Here is a 26,317-nt window from a genome sequence, read left to right on the forward strand (position 1 = left end):
AAGTGGATTTTCAACAATCCATTGCAATATGACTCAGGATATATAAGCCAGATCAGAATCCCAATTTGCAGACACGGTGTTTCGGGGTGCTTGCCCCTCGTCAGTGCAAAGTATGGGGGTGTCTGATCTGGCTCATGAGAAAGCTATGTGGGGACCACGGGGGAACACTATTCTCCTTAAGGAGACTTTGCAAGCCAGTCTGGCTGCCAGGTAAGGGGACTTATAGCTGCAATGCCCCTCTGGGAAATATTCAAATTGTCTCTCCAGTAAAGCTTAGTGAGCAAAAAGTTACAGAATTGGAACCATAATTCCACAAATTACGGCAGACTCATTCCACAGTAAATATTCATTTATCGGGAGGCGATTGCTGATGTTTCGTTAAAATACCATTATCAAACACCATTTTCCATATTCAAGAATCCCTCACACCCAGGACCAATTCATTATTGCATTTGTGTGTTTTTTGTGGAGTTTTTGGTCTTTTGCGCTTTTTGTTTGCTATATATTCATCCTTTCATCTATTTTGTAGGTGTTTGCCGTTTTTTTGCTTTGGCTAAGAAATGTCGGCAGAGTTTAGAGTTTCCAAATGTTTTTACTTGATTCTTCTTTTACGACTTTTTGAAAAGTTGCACAATTTGTCTCAGACGCATTACAGCATTGTCCTATTTTTGGACGTCACATTTTTGCTATAAGGCAACCTAATAAGTAGCGTTGAGCGGACACTACCATCCTCAGGCTGTCGGTACGTGTAAAAAATGATGATTGAGCACTACCATGCTCAGGTGCTCGGTACTAGTAACTAGTGACTAACATGCTCGGGTGCTCAGTAATAGTAACTAGTGATGAGCGGGCACTACCATGCTCGGGTGCTCAGTACTAGTAACTAGTGATGAGTGAGCACTACCATGCTCAGGTACTAGTAACTAGTGATGAGTGGGCACTACCATGCTCAGGTACTAGTAACTAGTGATGAGTGGGCACTACCATGCTCGGGTACTCACTACTAGTAACTAATGATGGGCGGGCACTACCATGCTTGGCACTCGTAACTAGTGATGAGTGGGCACTACCATGCTCAGGTACTCTTAACTAGTGATGAGCGAGCACTACCATGCTCGGGTGCTCAGTACTCGTAACTAGTGATGAGCGGGTACTACCATGCTCGGGTGCTCAGTACTCGTAACTAGTGATGAGCGGGCACTACCATGCTCGGGTGCTCAGTACTCGTAACTAGTGATGAGCGGGTACTACCATGCTCAGGTGCTCAGTACTCGTAACTAGTGATGAGCGGGCACTACCATGCTCGGGTGCTCAGTACTCGTAACTAGTGATGAGCGGGCACTACCATGCTCGGGTGCTCAGTACTCGTAACTAGTGATGAGTGGGCACTACCATGCTCGGGTGCTCAGTACTAGTAACTAGTGATGAGCGGGCATTACCATGCTCGGGTGCTCAGTACTCGTAACTAGTGATGAGTGGGCACTACCATGCTCGGGTGCTCAGTACTCGTAACTAGTGATGAGTGGGCACTACCATGCTCGGGTGCTCAGTACTCGTAACTAGTGATGAGTGGGCACTACCATGCTCGGGTGCTCAGTACTAGTAACTAGTGATGAGCGGGCATTACCATGCTCAGGTGTTCAGTACTTGTAACTAGTGATGAGTGAGCACTACCATGCTCGGGTTCCCGGTAGTTGTAACTAATGAGAAGATTTCACAGAAAAATGCTAGAGTTCCTAGTTGACTTCCATTATACTCGGTACTTGAGTCGAGCCCATCTGAGTGTCCGACTGCTCGTTGCGAGTAGCAAGTAGAGGTCGCTGATCAGTACTATTAATAACTGCTTGGTGTTACATCATTTAGCTGCAGTACAACTGTAGCGCCTCCAGAGGAGAAATTAAGGATTGCACAGTTCTCATATAAATTAATGGGGTATCTGTGTAATGCATGGCGGTGATAGGTCTTACCAAGAGAAATATGTTTTACGTAACTACTTTCTGATTTTCTTAGTTTGCTTTGTAGGTTTCCTGGTTTCTACATCGAATAACTTTCTTATTCAAAATGAGTGTTTTGATTTAAAAGGGGTGTACTAACATTTTATTTTTCCAAGCATCCGCAGGTGAGAGCATATGAAAACAGTATAACGTTGGGGCAGAGACCCTGATTCCTGTAATGTGTCACTTACTGGGCTGCTGTTTGTAGTTTCAATAAAATCACTGTTTTATCAGCAGATTATCAGTAGAGGACTAGGTGTCTCCTGCTGTTTAGTCCTCCTGCTTTGTGTAACCCCGCCCTCAACACTGATTGGCAGCTTCGTACACAAAGCTGCCAGTGATGTGGACGGAGTTTTACAGCACTCAGCAGTCAGAAAACAGCAGGACCTGCAGTGGAGAAATAAGTGATTTTATCAAAACTGCAGCAAGCAGCCCAGTAAGTGATACATCACAGGAATCAGGGTCTTTGCCCCTATAACATGCTGCTCTCTGATTACATAGAAAAAACCTGGTGAAGGATTCCCTTTAAGGAGTGATAAGGGTGTTGGGAATGATATAAGCAGATATGCCACTCATGACTTGAAATTAGGGGCAGATTATAGACAGATATGCCCTCATTCATCATTTACATTTTTTTAAGTCACTTTTTTTGTCTTGTTTTCGCATATGGGTGCATTATATTATTATTATTATTATTATTATTAATAATAATATTAAAATACATTTTTAAGTCACATTTTTGTATTGTATTCAAATATGGGTTTAATAATAATAATAATAATAATAATAATCATAATTAATATTAAAATACATTTTTAAGTCACTTTTTTGTCTTGTATTCGCATGTGGGTTTATTATTATTATTATTATTATTATTATTAATAATAATAATAAAATACATGCTTAAGTCACTTTTTTGTCTTGTATTCGCATATGGGTTTATTATTATTATTAATAATAATAATAATAATACACCAGAAAATTGGAGAAATAACAATGATTAATCTGGAGGACCTTAGTGTTCAGGTGATATTGGCAGAATAAAGACATAACACCCCTGCGGTACTAATGCTGATCTTTTTTTTATTTATATATGGTACTTTTTCATGTAAACAGTTTTGTAGGCACACGGTAACAAAAGCTCTACAGCGACAAACACAACCGAACAACGTTTCGCTCCTTTTCACATTGGCCTTGGTTGCAGACTGTACAATATTAAGGCAAAACGAGGAATAACAGGAGTCAATAAGAGAGGAACGATTCAGAACTTGGTATCTGGTTAGCGTAAAATGGACCAGTGAGCAATACTATAGGGTTAACAGTACATTTTCACCCAGTTAATTGGATTTTCATGCTGGAAGGGTTGGTATGGTATTTAGCAATGGTGAAATAGTACAAATTGTGGCATTCTCTTGCCAAAAGAGTTTATAGACCCTAGAGTGCTTTTTCTACATGACCTCTGAATTCGATCGTTGGAGTTCTCATTCCCGATTCTTCACCAGAGAATGCAAAAACATTAGATTATACCAAGTAATGAGATGAGAGAGTCAAGTTCACAGCATTTAGATAAGACCCCTCTTCTAATGTGTGGCATATTAGCTGAACGATTTTAGCGAGGAGACCAAAGGAGGTTTCCTGACTCAAGGTCTCCATACACTAATGTAGGCCAAATCTGACGATATTGGCGGGCTTGGTCAGCAGTCTACTGTGTATGGCGCCCAGCCGACGCCCCCCCAACATCTATCGGGAGAGATAAGATCCAAAAATGTCCAGTTTTGGATTGCCAATCCTTTTATTCTTGAGGAGATACACCACCAAGACATAGCTGCCGGTTATGATTCGACTGACAGTTTTCTATTGTGTATGGGTACCATTTACACAAAAGCAGATGTTAAACGAGAAAAGGATCAGGCATGTTGAACTTCAACATACCCCAACCTTTGTCCTCACGGGAGATGAGCAGCCATTGGAAGATTACGGCTTTGGCTTACTTTTGTATATGGGATGACCAGGAGGAATAGCTGTCGGGCCATAGAGTATCTAAGGTGTTCAATCTCCTTAACAGTTAATGGAAACTGTAAAGTGGTATTCCGGGTACAAAAAGTTATCCAGTATCCACAACACTGTTGATAATTTCTAGATCATGGGAATCAAACAGCGAGACCCCCCTAACAATGGCTAGAATCAAATAATGTGGAGGGGGATACTAGGATTTTAACACTGAGAAATGTAAGAAATAATGACTCCAGGCTTCTTACTGTAAAGGCTCCAATACCCTAAAGTTGGCCTAACTTCCATACAGACTAAAGACGGCCTAACTTACGGTAAAGGCTTCCATACCCTACAGTCGGCCTAATTTCCATACACATTAGACCAAATTTGGCCTAACTTACGGTAAAGGCTGCCATACCCTAAAGTCAGCCTAACTTCCATACACATTAGACTAAAGTCGGCCTAACTTACGGTAAAGGCTCCCATATCCTAAAGCCGGACTAACTTTCATATACATTAGACTAAAGTCGGCCTAACTAACGGTAGAGGCTCCCATATCCTAAAGCCGGACTAACTTTCATATACATTAGACTAAAGTCGGCCTAACTAACGGTAGAGGCTTCCATACCCTAAAGCCGGCCTAACTTCCATACACATTAGACTAAAGTCAGCCTAAATTACGGTACAGGCTTCCGTACCCTAAAGTTGGCCTAACTAATGCTAAAGGTTCCCATACCATAAAGTCGGCCTAACTTATGGTAAAGGCTCCCATACCATAAAATCAGCCTAACTTACGGTAAAGGCTTCCATACCCTAAAGTTGGCATAACTTACGGTAAAGGCTCCCATACCGTAAAGTCGGCCTAACTTACAGTAAAGGCTTCCATACCATAAAGTTAGCCTAACTTAGGTAAAGGTTCCCATATCATAAAGTCGGCCTAACTTACGGTAAAGGCTCCCATACCATAAAATCAGCCTAACTTACGGTAAAGGCTTCCATACCATAAAGTTAGCCTAAGTTACGGTAAAGGCTCCCATACCATAAAGTCGGCCTAACTTCCATACACATAGCGGCATACAGTCTAATTTATCCATTCATGATAGAAATTATAAGGTGATTGAATTGAAAGCTATAATCCAGGTCCACATAGTTGAGTATCTATAGAAAGTTCTAAGGTAGCATTCACACCTGGGCCTTGGTGGTTGAGGGAGCCTAAAGCCCTCTACCATGTAAAAAGATAACACTTTTATACATGACACGTGGTTACAGATTGTGCTTTGGGGCCCAGGAGCTTCAAGTGACGTCTTTACAGGAATATAGATTAATACTGCTTGGTATATACCAGTAATAAATACTTATGGATGGTTATTTATGGTGAAACACTTGAATATTCCTTAAGAGGGGCTTTCCACCTACAGGTACCGTCACAAAAATCTGCCATATAATGCGAATTGTAATGAGGATTGAAAGGGTTTAACTCCGGCCTATCTTCATTGCTGTGCAGGTTTAGTCTTTTTGAACTTCTTTTAACCAAGCTTTGAAAACCGTGAAGTGGTTAAGAAAAGTTGCCTGAACATTTTTTAGGTAGCTTTCGGTTGGATGGAAAGATGTCAAAGAAGATGCTCCAGGGAAAACAAGACCGGCATCTAAAAGATGTCATGTGCATATATCCCAGGTGTTCAGCTTAGTGTGAAATTGGGCCTGAGTTTAGGGCTGAGAATTACCAAGGGTCCTCTTGACAGTACTATTTTTTTAAAAAAAAAATAGATATCCCACTCTCACATTATGTCAAGAAGTAGAGTTCAGAAAAAAAGATTCACACTGTTCGGGTCTGACATCTAGTCTAGTCCTGTGTCAACTGAACCTTGGGGAGTCTTCATTTCTGCTGCCATCAAAGGATAGGAGACAATGGATGTTGTCCGTGCTGCCAGCGATTCAATGGAGTTCAGACTAGGGAGTGAAGAATATGTGGTTTCTTAAAGTGTACACGTTTCGATTCCCATTAGTTTCTTTATCAGGACAAACCATGATGAAGAAACCAGTAGATTTCGAAACGAGTAGACTTCAATAAACCGCATGTTCTTCACTTTGTAGGTCGAAATCATTGAATCGCTGGCAGCGTGGACTACATCCATTGTCTGCTATCCTTTGATCTCTGTATACCGTGGAGCCACAGCAACCGCTTATTTTATGCTTCTACAGTTGTGCCTCTCACAACTCCATCAGGTGAGGGCATCACCTTCACTCATTCTCCTATTTACACACAGTTAGGAGCCTGTTGCGCTTTTTTTGTCTTTTCAGCCCCTTTCACAATTCAACTTTGCTGCCGGGTCCTCGGAGCCACCAGCATTTATTAGGACCTGCGGTATCATGGTGCGACACATGTGATGGTGCAGCATGAAGCCTCGTGACTAGGCCTCAGACAACATGATGTTGAGGCATCTAGTAAACAAGATAAAATGGAGATGGTGGTTGAACAGCCCTCACTGCCATGAAGAGATGGCTCAGGAAGGTCCCAATATGTGATTTATTCAACATGTTTCGTAGACAAGCTCCTTCATCAGGAAAATCAAAGAACTGTGAATTTCCTGATGAAGGCGATTGTCTCCGAAACACGTTGAGATGGCCTCCTTCATCAGGATAATCACAGAACTCTGATTTTCCTAATGAAGGAGTTTGTCTCTGAAACGCGTAGAAAAAAAAATCACATACTGAGAACTTCATGATTCATCTCTTCACAGCAGCAAGAGCGATTCACCCACCATCTCTATTTTATAGCTTTATACCTGGGTCTGCAGTAGCCATTTTGTCTATATGCTTCCAGTTGGTTGTGGCTCTCACAACCTTACAGGTGAGGTTCCCCTACGTATCAGTCTCAGTTAAAACCCTATTGCGCTTAGTTGTCTCCTGTTTTTAGTAAACACCATAGGTGCCCAGGATACTGGACCAAGAATGTTTGCCACAAAAGCCCTGGATCAGCAACTGCGGAGAACCAGACTGGACGCTGGTCTTAGTCAGTGCAAATCTTTTTGCTCAACTCTGTAAAAGCTGTGGAGGTTGTTAGTGGAGGTTGTTTGTGGAAGTCCTCACACCGTACAGCTACTTTAGTTGTCCCTATGCCTTATTGTGAAATGTAATTGCACTTTCTGGTTCTCAGGGAATTGTCCTTTAATCATGTGTTGTCAACAATTGTTGAATCCTGACATTTTTTCCATTTTCTTTGAATATTAGCTTTTTTCAGACTTACTTAAACCATAAAAAATACTGACATTTAGTACCACGTAACATTACTAAAATCCTGAATTTCTTTTAATGAATTTTCATATTTTTTTTCTTTGTAATCCCTCAAAGAAACATTACAGAAAAACACTGTTGCCTTGCACATGGCTCTGCAGGGGTGGAGCCAGAAAAATCAAGATAGGCTTTATGCCCCGCCCTCTAGGAGCTCTGCACTACATAAAACCTAATGTGTCTGTTTTCCTGGTGTGTTCTCTTAAATATTCACAATCTATTATCATACAAACACCACGGACTCACAGGATTTTACGGTTTTACACCACGAGAGTATAAAAGACAAGTGCGACAAAACAATTCAATACCGTAAAATCATCAGTAAATAAATGTCCACAAGTCGTCTTCTTGTGTCAAGTTATTAAAAATTCAATTCCTTGACTATTTTCCAAAAAAATGGCAGGACCTAAATTTTAGAATCACAACTCTATCCAGGGCCGCTACATGGAAAGGGGGATCATAACACGCTGGATCCTTTAGTATGTTAGCCACCTAGGGCATAAGAGTAATAAGGTTATTTTGTCCTCAAACTCTATTCTGTGACCCTATGACCAAAGCCATACCCCCTTTTTTTAGTTACCAATGTAGTTCTTCATTGGTTTTAACCAAAAAAGAGTGATACCCCCCTGAACTAGCCCCCTTTTGCACTTGGCATGGTCTGTTAGATATTTATAGATTGGTGACTTTAGGTGGAGAATTTTCACTAATTGGATGCTTGTGGCAAACAACGTAGAGGAAAAAATAGTAGACATCATTATAAAAGTGATGGTAGGTGTCTGAGACACTAAGTTCTAAAAAGGCTTATAATTTAGGGTTTGTTGCAATGAAGATGTGGCCATCAAGTGACCTACAATGACATAAGGCTCTTGGCACTTTCCTGACGATAGGGTCTTCCTAGGGTTAATATCCTGTGGTATAAAGGTGACATGGATGACTATATGGCACAACAATAAAACATAGTAATACTGAGAAAGGGTTGGCACTTGAGTTGAGGTGGCAGTGGAGCTCACTGGCAGCGTTTAGTCATTGAGCTTGGCTTTAATTTAACAGGAGCTGTAAAACAAATCAGCTCTATATTTGCCTGAGTGGTTCTCATTCACTAACTGTCCTAAGCTCCCTAGTAGCCAGGAGGTGAAGGGTCCATTTTTAAGTTGTAATGATATTTTTTCCTGCATTTTAAAAGTTTATCACAGGCTTGTTTTCACACATCGCTACACTTACTAAAGGCTGCCAAGTAGGCACTTACTGCCACAATATACACAACGGTTTATACAGTAGCTCAGCTCACTGCAGACAAATACAACACACAGTGTACTACAGCAAGTTTGTTCACTGATGCACAGAGGAGAGTTTTTTTTTCCCGTTTTTGAATCTTTCATCAGACACAACCTCTATCACTGGATGAAGGGCATCCTTTCCTTATTTTCAGTGTCGCCCTCGTGGTCTTCTTCTTCTTCTCCAGCCTCACTGGTTTCTGTACTGTCGTTAGCCATCTACATGCAAGCAGAAGTTTTGTGAGTAGAGTTTGTGGAAACCACTGATCAACATATCTAAAAAATATTTAAGACTTAAAGGGTAACCATTGTTTTAATTTTTATTTTATAAATCGGTAGTATACATTAGAATAAACAACTTTGTAATATATCTCATTAGAGAAATATGCATATTTCACCTCCTGGACTGATCATTCATTCTCAGTTCATGGGTAAAATCTGTCTTCATTGAAGACAAATTTTCCCATTACAGAGATAGGAAATGAGAGTTGGTGCTTCTAAAATTCTGTGCAAGAGGAGGAGCTATAGGCAGAGACAGATAGAGAGGGAGGAGTGTAACGTCCACACCGATGTCCAAGCATGGCCCTGCTTCCCTCCCCTGACATGTACGTTGGCTGACTCACCCGTCTGTTCTTCCTGCGGTGGACCCTCCGTTCCCTTCCCATGCTGCTGTCTCCCGGAGGCTGTGGGCTTGTGCGGGGCCACACCCCCTTTCTTAAAGGGCCAGCGCACCCTTAACCCGGAAGTGCCTCTCAGCTCAGCTGAGAGGCTGTAGGTATTTAAGGTACTTCCTTCCTTTAGGAAGTGCCTAGCCAACGAGTCTTACACGTTGCTAGTTCTCAGGTCCCCTAGCACTGTGCTGCTGCTGCTATTACATTGTGCTAATTTCTGCTGCTTACACATGTTTGTATTCCAGGAAGAGAGGGGAGCCAGCACGATCTGAAAATGGCATGCATCATATAAAAAGTGCAAATTCACAGATTTATTCCAACTGTACTATAATATAAATGAGAATTTTAGCAAATAATTGATCAATTCTTTGAGACACCCCTGCCAACGTCACGGCAAATCTCAATAGGGGGGTCCTACACTATATTCTGTATTTCATGTGCCATGCGGCCTCCTAGATAAAGTTAAAAGCAGAACCATAATGGAGCACACATACCTGTAACCTGTATATATAACCGCTTCTATGTTGCAAAAGAGGCAATTGTGGATAGAGACCAGCCCAGGTCCCAGCATGTGGAGCAAGCTCTGCACCATACCAGGACTATATCAGAACTGATCCTCCCAGTGCCAGACAGCAACCATTGATAAAGGCGGACCAGATCCAAGTATGGTGCTTAATTAGCAATGCCTGTGGAAAGGGTGAGGAAACTGAATGTGAACAGCTACCAACAGGAGGAATATATTGCAAACCAAGATCAGGCGTGCATAGCATGGTGGTGACCAGCCACCAGACATTTACAGCATAACTACAACCAAACAGAAAGAGAGGGAAGCCAGCACGATCTGAAAATGGCATGCATCATATAAAAAGTGCAAATTCACAGATTTATTCCAACTGTACTGTAATATAAATGAGATTTTTAGCAAATAATTGATCAATTCTTTGAGCCACCCCTGCCAACGTCACGGCAAATCTCAATAGGGGGGTCCTACACTATATTCTGTATTTCATGTGCCATGCGGCCTCCTAGATAAAGTTAAAAGCAGAACCATAATGGAGCACACATACCTGTAACCTGTATATATAACCGCTTCTATGTATGTGTAGAACTTGCTCCACATGCTGGGACCTGGGCTGGCCTCTATCCATAATTGCCTCTTTTGCAACATAGAAGCGGTTATATATACAGGTTACAGGTATGTGTGCTCCATTATGGTTCTGCTTTTAACTTCATCTAGGAGGCCGCATGGCACATTAAATACATAATATAGTGTAGGACCCCCCTATTGAGATTTGCCGTGACGTTGGCAGGGGTGGCTCAAAGAATTGATCAATTATTTGCTAAAAATCTAATTTTTTATTGTAGTACAGTTGGAATAAATCTGTGAATTTGCACCTTTGATATGATGCATGCCAATTTCAGATCTTGCTAGCTCCCTTTTTTTCTATGTTTGTATTCCAGCATACTGCTACTGACATCCGTAACCTGCCGCTGCTGCTACAAGCTGCCATGCTAGCCGCTAACCATGATACCCGCTGCCGTGAAGTAGCCTGACCAGCTACTGCCACATCCATGCATCCAGGGTGAACCCTCGACACCTGCTGCTGTTACCTATCTCCAGAGACTATTACTTCCGTACCCCTGGGACCAGCCGTCGCAGCACCAGTCTTCCTGAGTGGCACCCAGACTCACACCTGCAGCGCAACACCTTCACCATCAGAGGCTCTAATGAAAACCAGGTGTGGTTCTGTAGTCGAGGCCATCTGGGTTTTCTGTGTGTTGTGGCCCAATGGGTCCGCTAAAATCTCTGCTCGCCCGGTAAGCATAATAAGAAGCTAGAGGCAGATATCCAGTTCTCCATAGAACTTTATGAGCACCAACTGCCATCTTCTATCTCAGCAATGGGAAAGTCTGTTTTCACAAAACATATTAAGAATTTTGAAAACAAAAGATCAGTCCAGGAAGAGAAAGAAGCAGCTTTCTCTAATAACATAATTTCACATGTACTAATGATTTATTGGAGGTGGGAATTAAACATCAGGTATAGATTTGAGCGGATCGGTTATAATCCGGGTCCGACGGATCCGGATTGGGTTGCCGCCGAAGTCCGGATCCGATCCGCGGCTATGTTAATGAATGGGGAGCTGGATCCGGGGAAGAGAGAGAGAGAGAGAGAGAGAGGGAGGGGGAGAAGGAGAGGGAGAGGGAGAGGGAGGGGGAGGGGGAGGGGGAGAGGGAGAGGGAGGAGGAGGGGGAGAGGGAGGGGGAGGAGGAGGAGGAGGGGGAGAGGGAGGGGGAGGGGGAGAGGGAGGGAGGTGGAGAGGGAGAGGGAGGGAGGGGGAGGGAGGGGGAGGGGTAGAGGGAGGGGGAGGGAGAGGGAAAGGGAAAGGGAGAGGGAGAGCGCGAGAGAAACAAAAAAAAAAACATTCCGGATCCGGATCGTGAACCCTGAATCCCGGGTACTGGTCAGACTCGGATCGGACTCTCGAATCGTGCGGATCCGGATTTTGCCGATCCGGGTCCACTCAACACTAATCAGGTATTATTTAAAGGATAACTCTACCAAAACTCATAATCAATTAAAGTATTAATTTTGTTCTTGAGTCACCAGTGCCTCCATTTCTTTTAATCAAGAAGGGGTTAAAGGTTGCGTTTCCGTATAAGAAATCCCCAACACTCAGGACGATAGATGATCGTGATCGTTATTTGTCAACGCGTTTCGGAATATTTCTCCTTCTTCAGGACCAAAATCACATGGATGCTTCAATTTTTTTAAATGGATGTGGGTAGATGAAGGGGTTAAAGGCCGCGCTGTGATTTTTGTCTTGAAGAAGGAGATTTACTGTGAAACGCGTTGACAAATAAAGATCATGATCAATTATCATCCTGAGTGTTGGGGATTTCTTCCACGCAGCACAACCTTTAACCCCTTCATCTACCCACATCGATTAAAAAAAATAAATAAAAAAAATAGAAGCATCGATAATGATTTGTGTCCTGAAGAAGGAGAATTACTCTGAAACGTGTTGACAAATAAAGATCACAATCATCTATCATCCTGAGTGTTGGAGATTTTTCGTTTGTTTTTCCAGCTATCGTCTAGTCCATTTTGTTTGGTAAATGGTAAGAGTGAAAAGCTGGTTACCAAGAACATCTCTTTGGAGGACCTGTCCGGTCCTCAAGAAAGTAGACAACCCATTGATTTGACTGGGCTGTGTGCAATTCTTAGTTTTTCCTTCGGAGGTGCTAAAGGGAAATCGAACCCTTAGTGCCAGGTTTGCTTATAGATGATCCCAAGGACCAAGGATCCTTGCATGTAGATGATCCCAAGGACCAAGGATCCCAGCAGGTGGAAAATTTGTGAGCAGCTTATAGTCAGAAACCCTCCAAGAAGTATGGATCATCCACTGCGGAGAATATAAGAGGATGCATGAACCATATGCTACGTAGAAAGCAGCCAAGAGAGCCTTCAAGACCCCCAGTCATTTGGGCTTCACAGTTGGTTGGAGACAGAGTAGCAGCGAGCATATTGAATAATTTTAGTTTCTGTTGTGCCAGATGGTGGACATAGTACAGCGACAATACATCAACCATTTTTTTTTTTTTTGGAACAGACGCCCGGAGGATAATTGGTAAAATCTTTTTTTGTTTGCATACTGCAGCAGCATGTGGTAATATCACACTCCGCATCAACAGTGTCAGCCCGAATTAACTCAACGGCTCCAAAATAAGAGTCATTCTGTTAACGGCGCACGGGCATACGCTGTTTAAAGTTGGTAATACTGAGCCTTGGGTTTACGGGAGGAGGAGAGAGGAAATATAGTCACATCAGATGCTTTATCAGTCTCCGGCGAACACAGCGCGCTACCGGATTTTCCCCGGTTAAGTCGTCCATGGTGGAGCACAAGACGGATAACGGTGACATACATCAGTGTCGTCTTCTTGTGTGAAGTTTTGAGCCAAGATAAAGAAACTACTGGTCACCCTTAGACCACAAATAAGAATTAACATCCTGGATTATAAATCTTTTATAATGCAAATTTCAAAGGTCTCGTTTTGCGGGGAAAAAATGGGTGACAAGTCCAACGGGCCCCTTACTGGCTGTTTTAGTAGCAGGCAAGAGGTGAATAAAACATCCGAAGGAGTGTTCCAGTCTAAAATATTAAATCCTCAACACCCTGGATAGTAAATCTGTAATAACGCAAATTTACAAGGTCTCGTTTTGGGGGAAAAATGTGTGACAACTCCAACGGGCACTTAATTGGTTGTTTTAGTAGCAGGCAAGAGGTGAAAAAAAGCTTTCGAAGGAGTGTTCCAGTCTAAAATGTTCAATGCTGGTGATTGTTCCCCCACCGATTGCTACAACAGAAAACGCTGGTCCTCCATCCACCGTGGCGCCTCAATCATGGCAAGTGGGAATCTGAATGGAAAGTTGTATTTGTCTGTTTCCATCAGGGCCAAAGGTCCCTGTACGCAATAGACTAAAGTCGGTCAATATCGGGGGGATTGGACGAGTTTCATGGGGCCTGCTGAGTCTTCCCTACTGGATGACTTTGAGAAGATAATTTGTGAATGTTTTGTTCTGTATGAGATAACCTACTTCTAAAGCCTTTTGCTTGTGGCTTTCTTCAATTTTCCCTGTCAAAACACATTGATCATTGCCGGAGATGAGAATGGAGGAGTTGGGAGGTCATTAACTTGTTTGTAGAACCAGCTATAGACATTCCGGCGTCACATGAGCGATCGCACCCGCCCCTGTCATTTGTGCGTCACAGGCAATTCATTGCCCGTGGTGCACAAAGTAGGTAACCTGCGTCACACGTACTTACCTCCCGCACAACCTCGCTGTGGGCGGCGAACATCCTCTTCCTGAAGGGGGAGGGACGTTCGACGTCACATCGACGTCACACAGCCGCCGGCCAATAGAAGCGGAGGGGCGGAGATGAGCGGGACGTAACATCCGCCCACCTCCTTCCTACCGCATTGCCGGCGGAACCCAGGTAAGGTGTGTTTGTCGTTCCTGGGGTGTCACACGGAGCGACCTGTGCTGCCTCGGGAACGATGAACAACCGGAGCACAGAAGGAGGACGGACATTTTGAAAATGAGCGACGTGTCAATGAGCAACGATAAGGTGAGTATTTTTGCTCGTTCACAGTCGTTCGGAGGTGTCACACGGTACGATATGTCACACGATGCTGGATGTGCGTCACTAACGACGTGACCCCGACGACATATCGCCCGATATATCGTACCGTGTGACGCCGGCATAAGAATCGGGGTCTGCCTGGCTCACTGGAGGTCCAAATAATGATTAAGGGCTCATTCATATGACCGATCCCTTGGTCCATGTCAGTTCCTGTTTTTTTGCGGACCCACAGAGAAGACCATCTTTTCAATGTGTTCTGTGTAGGATTGGATGGCACACAGAAGCACTTCCGTGTGCCATCAGTTCCTACAAAACAAACACATCGGATGCCTCATGTCCGTTCTGTAATTATGGACCATGTCCTATTCTGTTCCTTAATAACGGACCGTAACCCAATACAAGTTAATGGTTCCACAAAATCCCTGGAAGCACTTCCGTGTGGCTTCCATCGGGTGCCCCTGCAGTCTGTGTCCCACTCCGGCGCCAGCCCCTTTGGCTGCTCGCACTACAGTGTGTCAGCGTCTGCTCAAACAGCAGTGTCAGCAGCTGCGGGGATGAGGAGCGCTGCAGTCAGGAGTGTAGCTCAGATCATTACCTGCTGTGACGATCTCTGCTGCACTCCTGACATCAGCGCTCGTCACTGAGTACCATTGCCTGCAGCGATATCACCTCCAGTCTCGCGGGAGCTCATGACGTCACCGCTAGTCACATTCTCCGGCCGCACGCGAGACTTGCGGTGAGATGGCGGTGGTCATTGAACTCAGTGATGAGCGCTGATGTCACGAGTTTCTCTCAATTCATCACCACATGTAATGTACCTAGTTAACCTCATGATGTCGGCGCTCGTTATGCCCTGCAGTGACCTGGGCTGATCTCATGATGTTAGCTCAGGACAGTGCACTGCTCTCCCAGCCAATGGGGAACATTCTGTTCTTCATGATTGGGACAGTGAGTATGGTATGGATCGTCGTGGACCCCCTTATTTCTTATTTCTTAGTTTTTTCTTTCCAATAAATTAGTGAAAGAGGGAATATTTTGGGGAGTGTTTTTTTCAAATAAAAATATGTTTGTCGTCTATTTTTTTATTACTGACTGGGCTAGTGATGTCGGGTATCTGATAGACGCCGTGACATCACTAATGCCAGGGCTTGATGCCAGGTGAGATTACACGGCTGGTATCAACCTCATATATTACCCCTTTTGCCACCACACCAGGGCAACGGGATTAGCTGGGGTGTAGTGCCAGGATTGGAGCATCTACACTTTTGGTGTGGCTGCAGCCTGCTATTTTTAGGCTGGGGAGGGTCCAATAACCGTGGACCTCCCTAGGCTGAGAATACCAGACCACAGATGTCCGCTTTACTTTGGCTAGTGATCCAATTTGTGGGAACCCCACGTTTTTTGTTTTAAATTTTTTATTTAATTTAAAATAACAGTGTGAGGTTCCCTCTGTTTTGGATTACCAGCCTAGGTGAAGCTGCCAGCTGTGGTCTGCAGCCGTCTGCTTCACCCTAGCTGGCTACAAAAAATAGGGGGGACCCAACGTCGTTTATTTTAATTATTTATTTATTTTTTGGCTAACTACAAGGCTAAGCACCCTTTAGTGCCACATGAAAGGCACTAAAGGGTGCAAGATTACAAAATGCTGGGCAGTGGGACATTATATATGTCTTTCTCATCTATCTATCTATCTATCTATCTATCTAACCCTCTATCTGTGCATCTATCTATCTATCTAATTATCTATCTATCCATCTATCTTCTATCTAATTATCTATATATCTATCTAGCTTTTGACTGCATGTAACCCTCCTTCCGTTTTTTTTTTGCGATCTGCAGTGTTCCTTAGGGTACTGCCCTATCTGTGCACCTCTATCCTATCCAGAACTTTCGAATTTAAGTAATTGTGACATGTTAGTAAATTTTTCAATAAAGTGTACAACCCCTTCAAGGTCAGTGCTGCCCACCCCCATTTCCTGGTCCAAATGGTTCTCCAGAGGTGCAACCTTTCGGTAGATTGGTAACAAAAATTGGCATACCCCAAGGCTCATTCTACATTTTTTTCTAGAGTTCCAGCTCAAACTCTAATGTGAGATGAATCGTCAAGACTTCATATCTTCCCCGGTGCTTTGGATTGCAGTTTGGCCAATTCAGGGTGTGAAGAACCACAAGCCCACCAGGAAGGTGAAGCCTGAGAGCTGACCATTGCTAAATGGGAGACAAGGTGAAATACCGAAGTTTGTACTTACCAACGGAGTTGGAGCCTTCTCCACATCTAATATCAGCTTTCCAATGTTCCCTCTGTCATGGATTCTCTGCATTGCCTCTTTCACCTGGAACCCCCAAAAAATCAGAAATATTTGCTCAAAAAAGAAAATATCCAACGTTAATGACATTGTAAAGTTTAATTTCATGAGGAAATCTCATGGGAACCCCATGTGTAAGGTTGTAAAAGTCTATTTTGCCTCCTTGACCATTACTATGTGATGTTTCGCAAAGGGTGCATAGGGGGACTTTTAGGCAAGGCTTTCTTCTTCTTCTAAGAATAATGCTGGTTTTCAGAGGATATCCAAACTTCTCATCCATTTGTGGAGCTCAGTTTTAACTTGGGACATTCAAAGTGGTTTTTATGAGGTCTCCAAAGAAGAAGATCTAACCTAGGGTTCCTCGTTTATGTAGGGTTTTCTCAATGACCAAGCAAGTGAGGGATAAATCAGACAATAGGAACTTCTACCGATTTTTCATCCAACATGGAATGGATTATTGATTATTAAGCCCTCCTTATCTCAAATGGGGGCTATGTAGTGGTAAAAGTCAAGGAGCCCAATGAACATTTTTTCTTATGCACGGTCCTGCTTCGAAGACGTCTTCTGCAAAGAAGTACTCTAACCTCACCCTTCCAAGTCTCTGTATGACTCCTTACACATTGAAGGTATACATCGGGAGGATCTGCGTACGTGCACCTCCAACGATTACTACAGTATAGGTATCACCAATAGGTTCCTACTGACACCCCCCCATAAAAATATAGTATACTTTCAGATACAGTTTTAGCATAGCATGCCTAGATTGTTTACTTTGTATGCTACGCAAATAGTGGAGTGAACCACGGCACAATTCTCAAATAGAGTGGTGTGCCACTTGTATGCCACGAGATATCATATATTTTTATTTTTTTATGTTTTTTAAAAAGAGTAACTAAAACTTTATTTTTTTTTTTATCATTTTGTCCAGAATGGAAAGTTCGGAAACTTTGCAAATCACTTAATTATGGAATGTGTCTTCATTCCTGTAAAAAATGAATGTAAGTGGCTTCCAAACCAAGGCTTTTCGCTAGTCTATTTGTTTTCTTCAGCTACATATATAACAGATCGTTTTCATTTGGAGAACAGATGATGGCAGTGATCGGTCAGCAACTGTGTCTCCCTAACTCTGGGGATGAGCTGCTGCAAGAGATTGTTATGATAAGGTCAGCACTCAGAGGAGGAGACAGGAGCTGACCCAGCATCTGTACTCCAAATGAGCATGCTCAACACTCAGAGGAAAAGACAGCAGCTGATCCATCACTGCAATCATCTGTACTCCAAATGAGCATGCTCAGCACTCAGAGGAGGAGACAGGAGCTGACCCATCACTTACATCATGTGTAGTCCATATGAACATGCTCAACGCTCAGAGGAGACAGGAGCTGACCCAGCACTGAAATCATCTAAACTCTAAATAGGCATTCTCAAGAAGAAGAAAAAGGAGCTGAACCATCACTGCTGCCATTATCTGTACTCCAAATGAGCATGCTCAACACTCAGAGGAGGAAACAGGTGCTGATTCATCACTGCAATCATGTGTACTCCAAATAATCGTTCTCAACACTCAGAGGATCAGATGATGACCCATCACTGAAATCATCTGTACTCTAAATGACCATTCTCAACAGTCAGAGGAGGAGACAGTAGCTGACCCATCACTGCTGCCATCATCTGTACTCCAAATGACCATGCTCAACACTCAGAGGAGAAGACAGGACTTGACCCATCATTGCCGTTATTTGTACTCCAAATAAGCATGCTCAACACTTAGAAGAGGAAACAGCAGCTAACCCATCACTGCCATCACGTGTACTCCAAATGAGCATGTTCTTATATCAATGCAGCTGAAGCCAAGTAAAACGCAGAGGTGTAGAGACCACTTGCATGCAATTTTTTTCTTAACAGAAATGAAGACAAATCATCTGATAAAATGATTTGCAAAGATTCATTACTTTCCATGCTGAAGAAAATTGTATAAAAAAAACCTCTAACAGATTCCTCTGAAACAAACAGCGCAGTACAAAATAGAATAACCAAGGTATATCAGCCCAAAGGGTAAATAATTACAGTCCCCCGGCCTCCATCTAGTGAGCGGGAACTTATCTGTAGGATGCAGCAGGAACCTTTCCCAGTGCATATGACAAGCAGACACCGAGCATGAAATGTGAAAAAGCCATAGGGCTGATGATAAAACGCCTCGGTAATAACTTGCCATGCACAGGCCTTGCCTAAATCCACCGGGAAGATCTGTTAATTCAAAGGAACTGCATCCACAGATGTCAAGCATTCTTGACAAATGTCAAATACGTAGGAGATGCGCTGAAGAAAATGTCAAGCACCATCCTAGACACTCAGAATACAGGGCAATGTTCTATCGAGAAACAACAATCCCTTTGATGTGGGGATGGGGAACACTTCAGCACATGGCGGTAACATCAATGACATGACGACGGTACCTCTTCCAATGCCCACAACGAATCCACCAATGGTTTGATCTTCTTCTGATTGTACAAGTCTAGAAGCTTCTCTACAACGCCTCTTATCACGCCGGCTCGTCCTTGCTTGAACAGCAGGTTGAGCAGCGAGAACCCGGACATAATTTTGTTCTCTTCGTATAATTTGATGGGGTTGACTTTTTCCACTTGCCACCACTGAAAATAGAAAAATATTAGGTATCAGCCCTGGAGATTTGACATTCCATATTACTCTTTAGAAATGCCTGGTGTCATTGTAAAGAAATAATGGTCCAACATTTTGGTACTTATAGTGCCCCATTAAAGAAGTTTTCTCTGACCCAACATCTGAGAGTAATGGTGGCACCAATGGGGCCCCGTCTTAGAGGTAACATCTGGGACTAACGGTGGCACCAATGGAGTCCCATCTTGGAAAGTAACATCTGGGAGCAATGGTAGCACCAATGGGGTCCCGTCTTTGGAAGTAACATCTGGAAGCGACGGTGGCACTAATGGGGTCCCGTGTTGGGAAGTAACATATGGGAGCAACAATGGAACTAATGGGGTTCCGTCTTAGAAGGTAACATCTGGGAGCAATGGTGGCATCAATGGGGTCCTGTCTTGGGAGGTAATATCTGGGAGCAACAGTGGCACCAATGGGGTCCCTTCTTGGGAGGTAACATCTATGAGCAACGGTAGCACCAATGGGGTCCCGTCTTGGGAGGTAATATCTGGGAGCGACGATGGCACCAATGGGGTCCCGTCTTGGGAGGTAATATCTGGGAGCAACTGTGGCACCAATGGGGTCCCTTCTTGTGAGGTAACATCTGGGAGCAAGGGTGGCACCATTCAGGTCCCATCTTGGGAGGTAATATCTGGTAGCAACGGTGGCACCAATGGGGTCCCGTATTGGGAGGTAACATCTGGGAGCGACAGTGGCACCAATGGGGCCCCACCTTGGAATGTGGCCAAAAGTAGACAAGCAAGAATATTTGGTTAATTTTGGAAGTCCCTCAAAAGTGAATGGTGAAGGAGTCATCTCTTTATTCAGGGGGTGAAAAAAAAGACACCGGTCCATCAAGACCATCATTTCTGATCCCACTACACATTATCATTAGATTATTTATAACCTACAATATTATTGGTTAACTAGAAGGTGGCCCGATTCTACGCATCGGGTATTCTAGAATTTACGTATTGTGTAGTTCATGTATGATTTTTGTTATATATATATATATATATACATATATATATATAGATGTTGTTGTGTGTAGTTACCAAGTGTTTGTGTAGGGTGCTGTACATGTTCTGGGTGTTGTCTGGGTGTGGCGGGGGGTGAGAGCGGTGTTGTATGTGTGTTGCGTTGTTTGTGGAGCGCTGTGTGTCTGTCGCGTTGTGTGTGCGTTGCGCGGTTTGTGTGGGTGTGGTGTGTTTTGGGGGAAGGTATGTTTTGTGCAATGTGTGTGTTGTGCGGTATGTGCGTATATTTATGTATGCCACGGTGTTTGTGTGTTGGGTGTTGTGTGTGTGCGGCGTTGTCTGTGTGTGTGGGTGTCTGTGTAGGGCGGTGTTTGAGGTTCCCAGTGTGTGTGTGGTGTGTTGTGTGTGTGTGTGTTGGGGGGAGGTGTGCACCTCCCATCGTGCTCCATCCCCCATGCTGCGCATCCCCCATCGTGCTCCATCCCCCATAGTGCTCCATCCCCTATGCTGCACATTCCCCATCGTGCTCCATCCCCGATGCTGCGCACCCCCCATCGTGCTCCATCCCCCATGCTGCGCACTCCCCATCGTGCTCCATCCCCGATGCTGCGCACCCCCCATCGTGATCCATCCCCCATGCTGCGCACTCCCCATCGTGCTCCATCCCCCATGCTGCTCACTCCCCATCGTGCTCCATCCTCCATGCTGCGCACTCCCGATCGTGCTCCATCCCCCATGCTGCGCACCCCCCATCGTGCTCCATCCCCCATGCTGCGCACCCCCCATCGTGCTCCATCCCCCATGCTGCACACTCCCCATCGTGCTCCATCCCCCATGCTGCGCACTCCCCATCGTGCTACATCCCTCATGCTGCGCACCCCCCATCGTGCTACATCCCCCATGCTGTGCACCCCATCGTGCTCCATCCCCCATGGTATAATAGTTCTCCTATTATACTCAGAGAGGAGTATAATAGGAGGACTGTAATAGGAGGAGTAGTCCTGGGGGGAGAGGAGTATAATGCCGGCTCCCTGCACATGTGTACCGGGAGCCGGTGTACACTGGTAACTATGATACACATCGGGTAACTAAGGGACCTTAGTTACCCGATGTGTATAATGGTTACCAGCGTTCACCAGCTCCGTCAAGATCCCAGCATCGCAAGGTTATGTGTGGCGCTGCTGGGATCGTGAAGGAGCCGGTGTACACTGGTAACTATGATACACATCGGGTAACCAAGGGACCTTAGTTACCCGATGTGTATAATGGTTACCAGCGTTCACGGGCTCCGTCAAGATCCCAGCATCGCAAGGTTATGTCTGGCGCTGTTGGGATCGTGAAGGAGCCGGTGTACACTGGTAACTATGATACACATCGGGTAACTAAGGGACCTTAGTTACCCGATGTGTATAATGGTTACCAGCGTTCACCGGCTCCGTCAAGATCCCAGCATCGCAAGGTTATGTGTGGCGCTGCTGGGATCGTGAAGGAGCCGGTGTACACTGGTAACTATGATACACATCGGGTAACCAAGGGACCTTAGTTACCCAATGTGTATAATGGTTACCAGCGTACACAGGCTCCGTCACGATCCCAGCAGCGCAAGGTTATGTCTGGCGATGCGTGCGGAGGGCCGAGGCGAGCGGGCAATCCATGCGGAGGGCGGGGCCAGGCCGAGGCGAGCGACCAATCCATGGGGGGCGGAGCCGAGGCGAGCAGCCAATCCGTGCGGGGGGGCGGGGCCATGGCGAGCCCAGCGGCCAATCAGCTTTGTGTCACCGTAAGGACACAATTTTGGAGCAAGACAGACAGACAGACAGAATAAGGCAATTATATATATAGATAGAAAGTGAGAGCGAAATAAACTCTCCTATGGCTCTTGAACTCCAAATTAATACGATTTGTTTTACGAGCACTCAGGAAATCAATACAGCACACACGTTTAGTATGATGAACTCAAAGAATTGTCCTTAATTAGTACATGTGACCAGTTCATATAGCGTCATAGACAAAGGAAAGATTCCCTCTGAACTATGCACCAATAAGGACTAGGGGCGTGAATGGAAATGTGAAACTTCCCCACCCATCAGTGTTAGCCGAACCCTATGACATAATTAGATATAAGACAAGATGGACATTACAGGATCAAAATGGATTCTGTTCTCTCACAAAAGGCATCCAGACCTTTTTTTAAAAGCTGTCTACTATTAATAACTTTTATGGTCAGGCATTACGTAGTCTGACTGCTCTAACTGTAAAGAACCCTTTCATAGTTTGATGTCGGCATGAACTTTCCTCCATACCTAACAATGTCCTTGTAAGGAATAAATTATGAGTCAGTTTTTTTGTATTGACCACACATGTACTACATGATCTTCTCGGAGGCTTCTTTTTTTCTAAGCTCAACATGCCAACCTTTTCTATCCTCTCATCATTAGGAGAGACCTCCATCACACGTAATAATCTAGTTGCCGCTTTTCAAATGACTATTTACAATTTCCGTTTTAGGATGCGGAGCCCCAACCTACATCCTATATTCATAAGTGGTTTATAGTTATATTGATCAAGAGAATATTCTGTCAATATCTACTTGGTGGAACTCCAACTATTGGGACTAATCCAGTGTTTCTAAACTCCAGTCCTCAAGACCCACCAACAGATCATGTTTTCAGGTTTTCCTCAATTTTAGACAAGGAATAATTCCATCACCTGTGCAACATTAAGGAAATCCTGAACATCTGATTGAGGAAAACCTGAAAACATGATCTGTTGGTGGGTCTTGAGGACTGGAGTTGAGAAATACTGGACTAATCTCTGGGATGAAGCCCACTTTCTATCTTCTCTATAACAGTGCCTCTTTTAGCACGCAACATTTTAGAAATTGCAACACATCAAATGGTGTATGTGCCACCGAACCTAACCTTCGCTGCTCCTCCCTTTCAGGTTTTATTGGCGCTCTCAGCAGTCAAGCCATAACCAACTGGTCAACCATACATTTGGCATCACTTGTGGTAGTACCTTTTTGACAACCTTTTGAAAGCCTTTCCACATATGGACGTAATTGTAGGTTCAACTTAGTGCGTTCTGGAAGCATTTATGTGGCATTATATATAGCTGACATCCCACTACAACAGCCTGGATCTGTGATGTTTCCAATACTGGCCATTTAAACCTTTTGATGCCACAGTGAATAGCGACTGTCACATCCAGGTGTCTACTTTGGAGAAGAAGCGGTGCTCCCAATGTCATCGTATACAGCAGGGGTCCCCAACTTTTGTCTCACAGACCAATGGTTTGTGGCTCTCAGCTGTCTTCCAGTTTGGTGCATAAGCACCAGAGCTAGCCGACAACTATGAAGAGCAGATCTCTAGATGATGACTTTTGTGAGCAGCCTCACATAGAAGACCAGATCTAAATGGGGGGAAGGTTGGACCCCTGGATCTTGGTATACTGACTCGGTGTGGTTTCTGTGGAAGAGCTTTAGCTGTCGTTATACCCCTAATGGGGGCTCTGGGTTTCATTACATTGAGGTTGGTGAAAGCTGGATGTGGCTCGTGAACCTATCTCTCAGACCTGAATGTGGCTCACGACTTTCTGTCAGAGCTGGATGTGTCTCGCAAACCTCTTACGGAGCTGTATACAGCTCGCGAACCTCTATCAGAGCTGGATGTCGCTCAGGACCCTCTCTCAGAGCTGGATGTGGCTTGAGACCCTCTCTCAGAGCTGGATGTGGTTTGTGAACCTCTCTTAGAGCTGGATACGGCCCGCAACCCTCTCTCAGAGCTGGATGTGGCTTAGAACCCTCTCCCAGAGCTGAATGTGGCTTGCGAGCCTCTCTCAGAGCTGGATGTGCTTTGAGAACCTCTCTCAGAGCTGGATGCGGCTCGTGACCCTTTCTCAGAGCTGAATGTGGCTTGCGAACCTCTCTCAGCTGAATGTGGCTGGTTACCCTCTCTCAGAGCTGGATGTGGCTCGCGACCCTCTCTCAGAGCTGGATGTGGTTTGTGAATCTCTCTCATATCTGGATGTGGCTTACGACCCTCTCTCAGAGCTGAATGTGGTTTGCGACCCTCTGTCAGAGCTGGATGTGGTTTGCGAACCTCTCTCAGAGCTGGATATGGCTCGCGACCCTCTCTTAGAGCTGGATATGGCTCGTGACCCTCTCTCGGAGCTGAATGTGGCTGGCTTGCAAACCTCTCTCAGCTGAATGTGTCTGGTTACCCTATCTCAGAGCTAGATGTGGCTCATGACTCTCTCTCAGAGCTGAATGAAGCTGGTGACCCTCTCTCAGAGATGAACGTGGCTCACGACCCTCTCTCAGAGCTGGATGTGGCTGGTGACCTCTCTCAGCTGAATGTGGATTGTGACCCTGTCTCAGAGCTGGATGCGACTCGTGACCCTCTCTTAGAGCTGAATGTGGTTTGCGACCCTCTGTCAGAGCTGGATGTGGTTTGCGAACCTCTCTCAGAGCTGGATATGGCTCGCGACCCTCTCTTAGAGCTGGATGTGGCTCGTGACCCTCTCTCGGAGCTGAATGTGGCTGGCTTGCAAACCTCTCTCAGCTGAATGTGTCTGGTTACCCTATCTCAGAGCTAGATGTGGCTCATGACTCTCTCTCAGAGCTGAATGTAGCTGGTGACCCTCTCTCAGAGATGAACGTGGCTCACGACCCTCTCTCAGAGCTGGATGTGGCTGGTGACCTCTCTCAGCTGAATGTGGATTGTGACCCTGTCTCAGAGCTGGATGCGACTCGTGACCCTCTCTTAGAGCTGAATGTGGCTTTTGAACCTCTCTCAGAGCTGGATGTGGCTCGCAAATCTCTCTCAGCTGAATTTGGCTGGTTACCCTCTCTCGGAGCTGGATGTGGCTCACGACACTCTCACAGAGCTGGATGAGGCTCGCGACCCTTTCTCAGAGCTGAATGTGGCTTGTGACCCTCCCTCTGAGCTGGATATGGCTCACGACCCTCTCTCAGAGCTGGATGCGGCTCGTGACCCTTTCTCAGAGCTGAATGTGGCTTGCGAACCTCTCTCAGCTGAATCTGGCTGGTTATCCTCTCTCAGAGCTGGATGTGGCTCGCGACCCTCTCTCAGAGATGGATGTGGTTTGTGAATCTCTCTCATATCTGGATGTGGCTTACGACCCTCTCTCAGAGCTGGATGTGGTTTGTGAATCTCTCTCATATCTGGATGTGACTTACGACCCTCTCTCAGAGCTGAATGTGGTTTACGACCCTCTGTCAGAGCTGGATGTGGTTTGCGAACCTCTCTCAGAGCTGGATATGGCTCGCGACCCTCTCTTAGAGCTGGATGTGGCTCGTGATCCTCTCTCGGAGCCGAAAGTGGCTGGCTTGCAAACCTCTCTCAGCTGAATTTGGCTGGTTACCCTCTCTCGGAGCTGGATGTGGCTCACGACCCTCTCTCGGAGCTGGATGTGGCTTACGACACTCTCACAGAGCTGGATGAGGCTCGCGACCCTTTCTCAGAGCTGAATGTGGCTCGTGACCCTCCATCTGAGCTGGATATGGCTCACGACCCTCTCTCAGAGCTGGATGCGGCTCGTGACCCTCTCTCAGAGCTAAATGTGGCTTGCGAACCTCTCTCAGCTGAATGTGGCTAGTTACCCTCTCTCAGAGCTGGATGTGGCTCGCGACCCTCTCTCAGAGCTGAATGTGGCTCACAATGCTCTTTCAAAACTGAATGTGGCTCCCAAGGTCAGAAAGGTGGGGTCCTCTAGTATAAAGTATGCTTTTACCCTATATACTAAATTCACAAGGTTTTTTTTGTACTCTTTAATGCTTTTGATTAATGTTAGGAATTCATTATGGGTTTTTAGGCCCAAATTTGGTTATTAATTATGAATAATTCTTAATTGTTGATACTCACAGATTTGGCGAAACTGAAGAAACTTTTTGTTTCACCGGTAACCATATTGGATGAACCTGCAAATACATATGAACACAAATGAAAGCTGTAAACCACAAAGTTCC

At 44.9% G+C, this 26,317-nt stretch overlaps 1 protein-coding gene across 1 annotated transcript in view; it reads right to left on the reverse strand.

The window, feature by feature from the left end:
• Positions 1-3,060: 3,060 nt before the first annotated feature.
• VAT1L (vesicle amine transport 1 like) overlaps positions 3,061-26,317 on the reverse strand; it is a 103,304-nt gene continuing 80,047 nt past the window's right edge. Inside the window, exons 6-9 of the mRNA XM_075325856.1 lie at positions 26,214-26,269; positions 19,132-19,326; positions 16,619-16,702; positions 3,061-8,770 (exon numbers count right to left, since the gene is read on the reverse strand). Coding sequence (XP_075181971.1) covers positions 8,672-8,770; positions 16,619-16,702; positions 19,132-19,326; positions 26,214-26,269 — 434 coding nt within the window. The 3' untranslated portion in view covers positions 3,061-8,671. The remainder of the gene's footprint in view (positions 8,771-16,618; positions 16,703-19,131; positions 19,327-26,213; positions 26,270-26,317) is intronic.

The sequence above is a fragment of the Anomaloglossus baeobatrachus genome, chromosome 10, assembly GCF_048569485.1.
Source record: "Anomaloglossus baeobatrachus isolate aAnoBae1 chromosome 10, aAnoBae1.hap1, whole genome shotgun sequence".
Taxonomy (NCBI): domain Eukaryota; kingdom Metazoa; phylum Chordata; class Amphibia; order Anura; family Aromobatidae; genus Anomaloglossus; species Anomaloglossus baeobatrachus.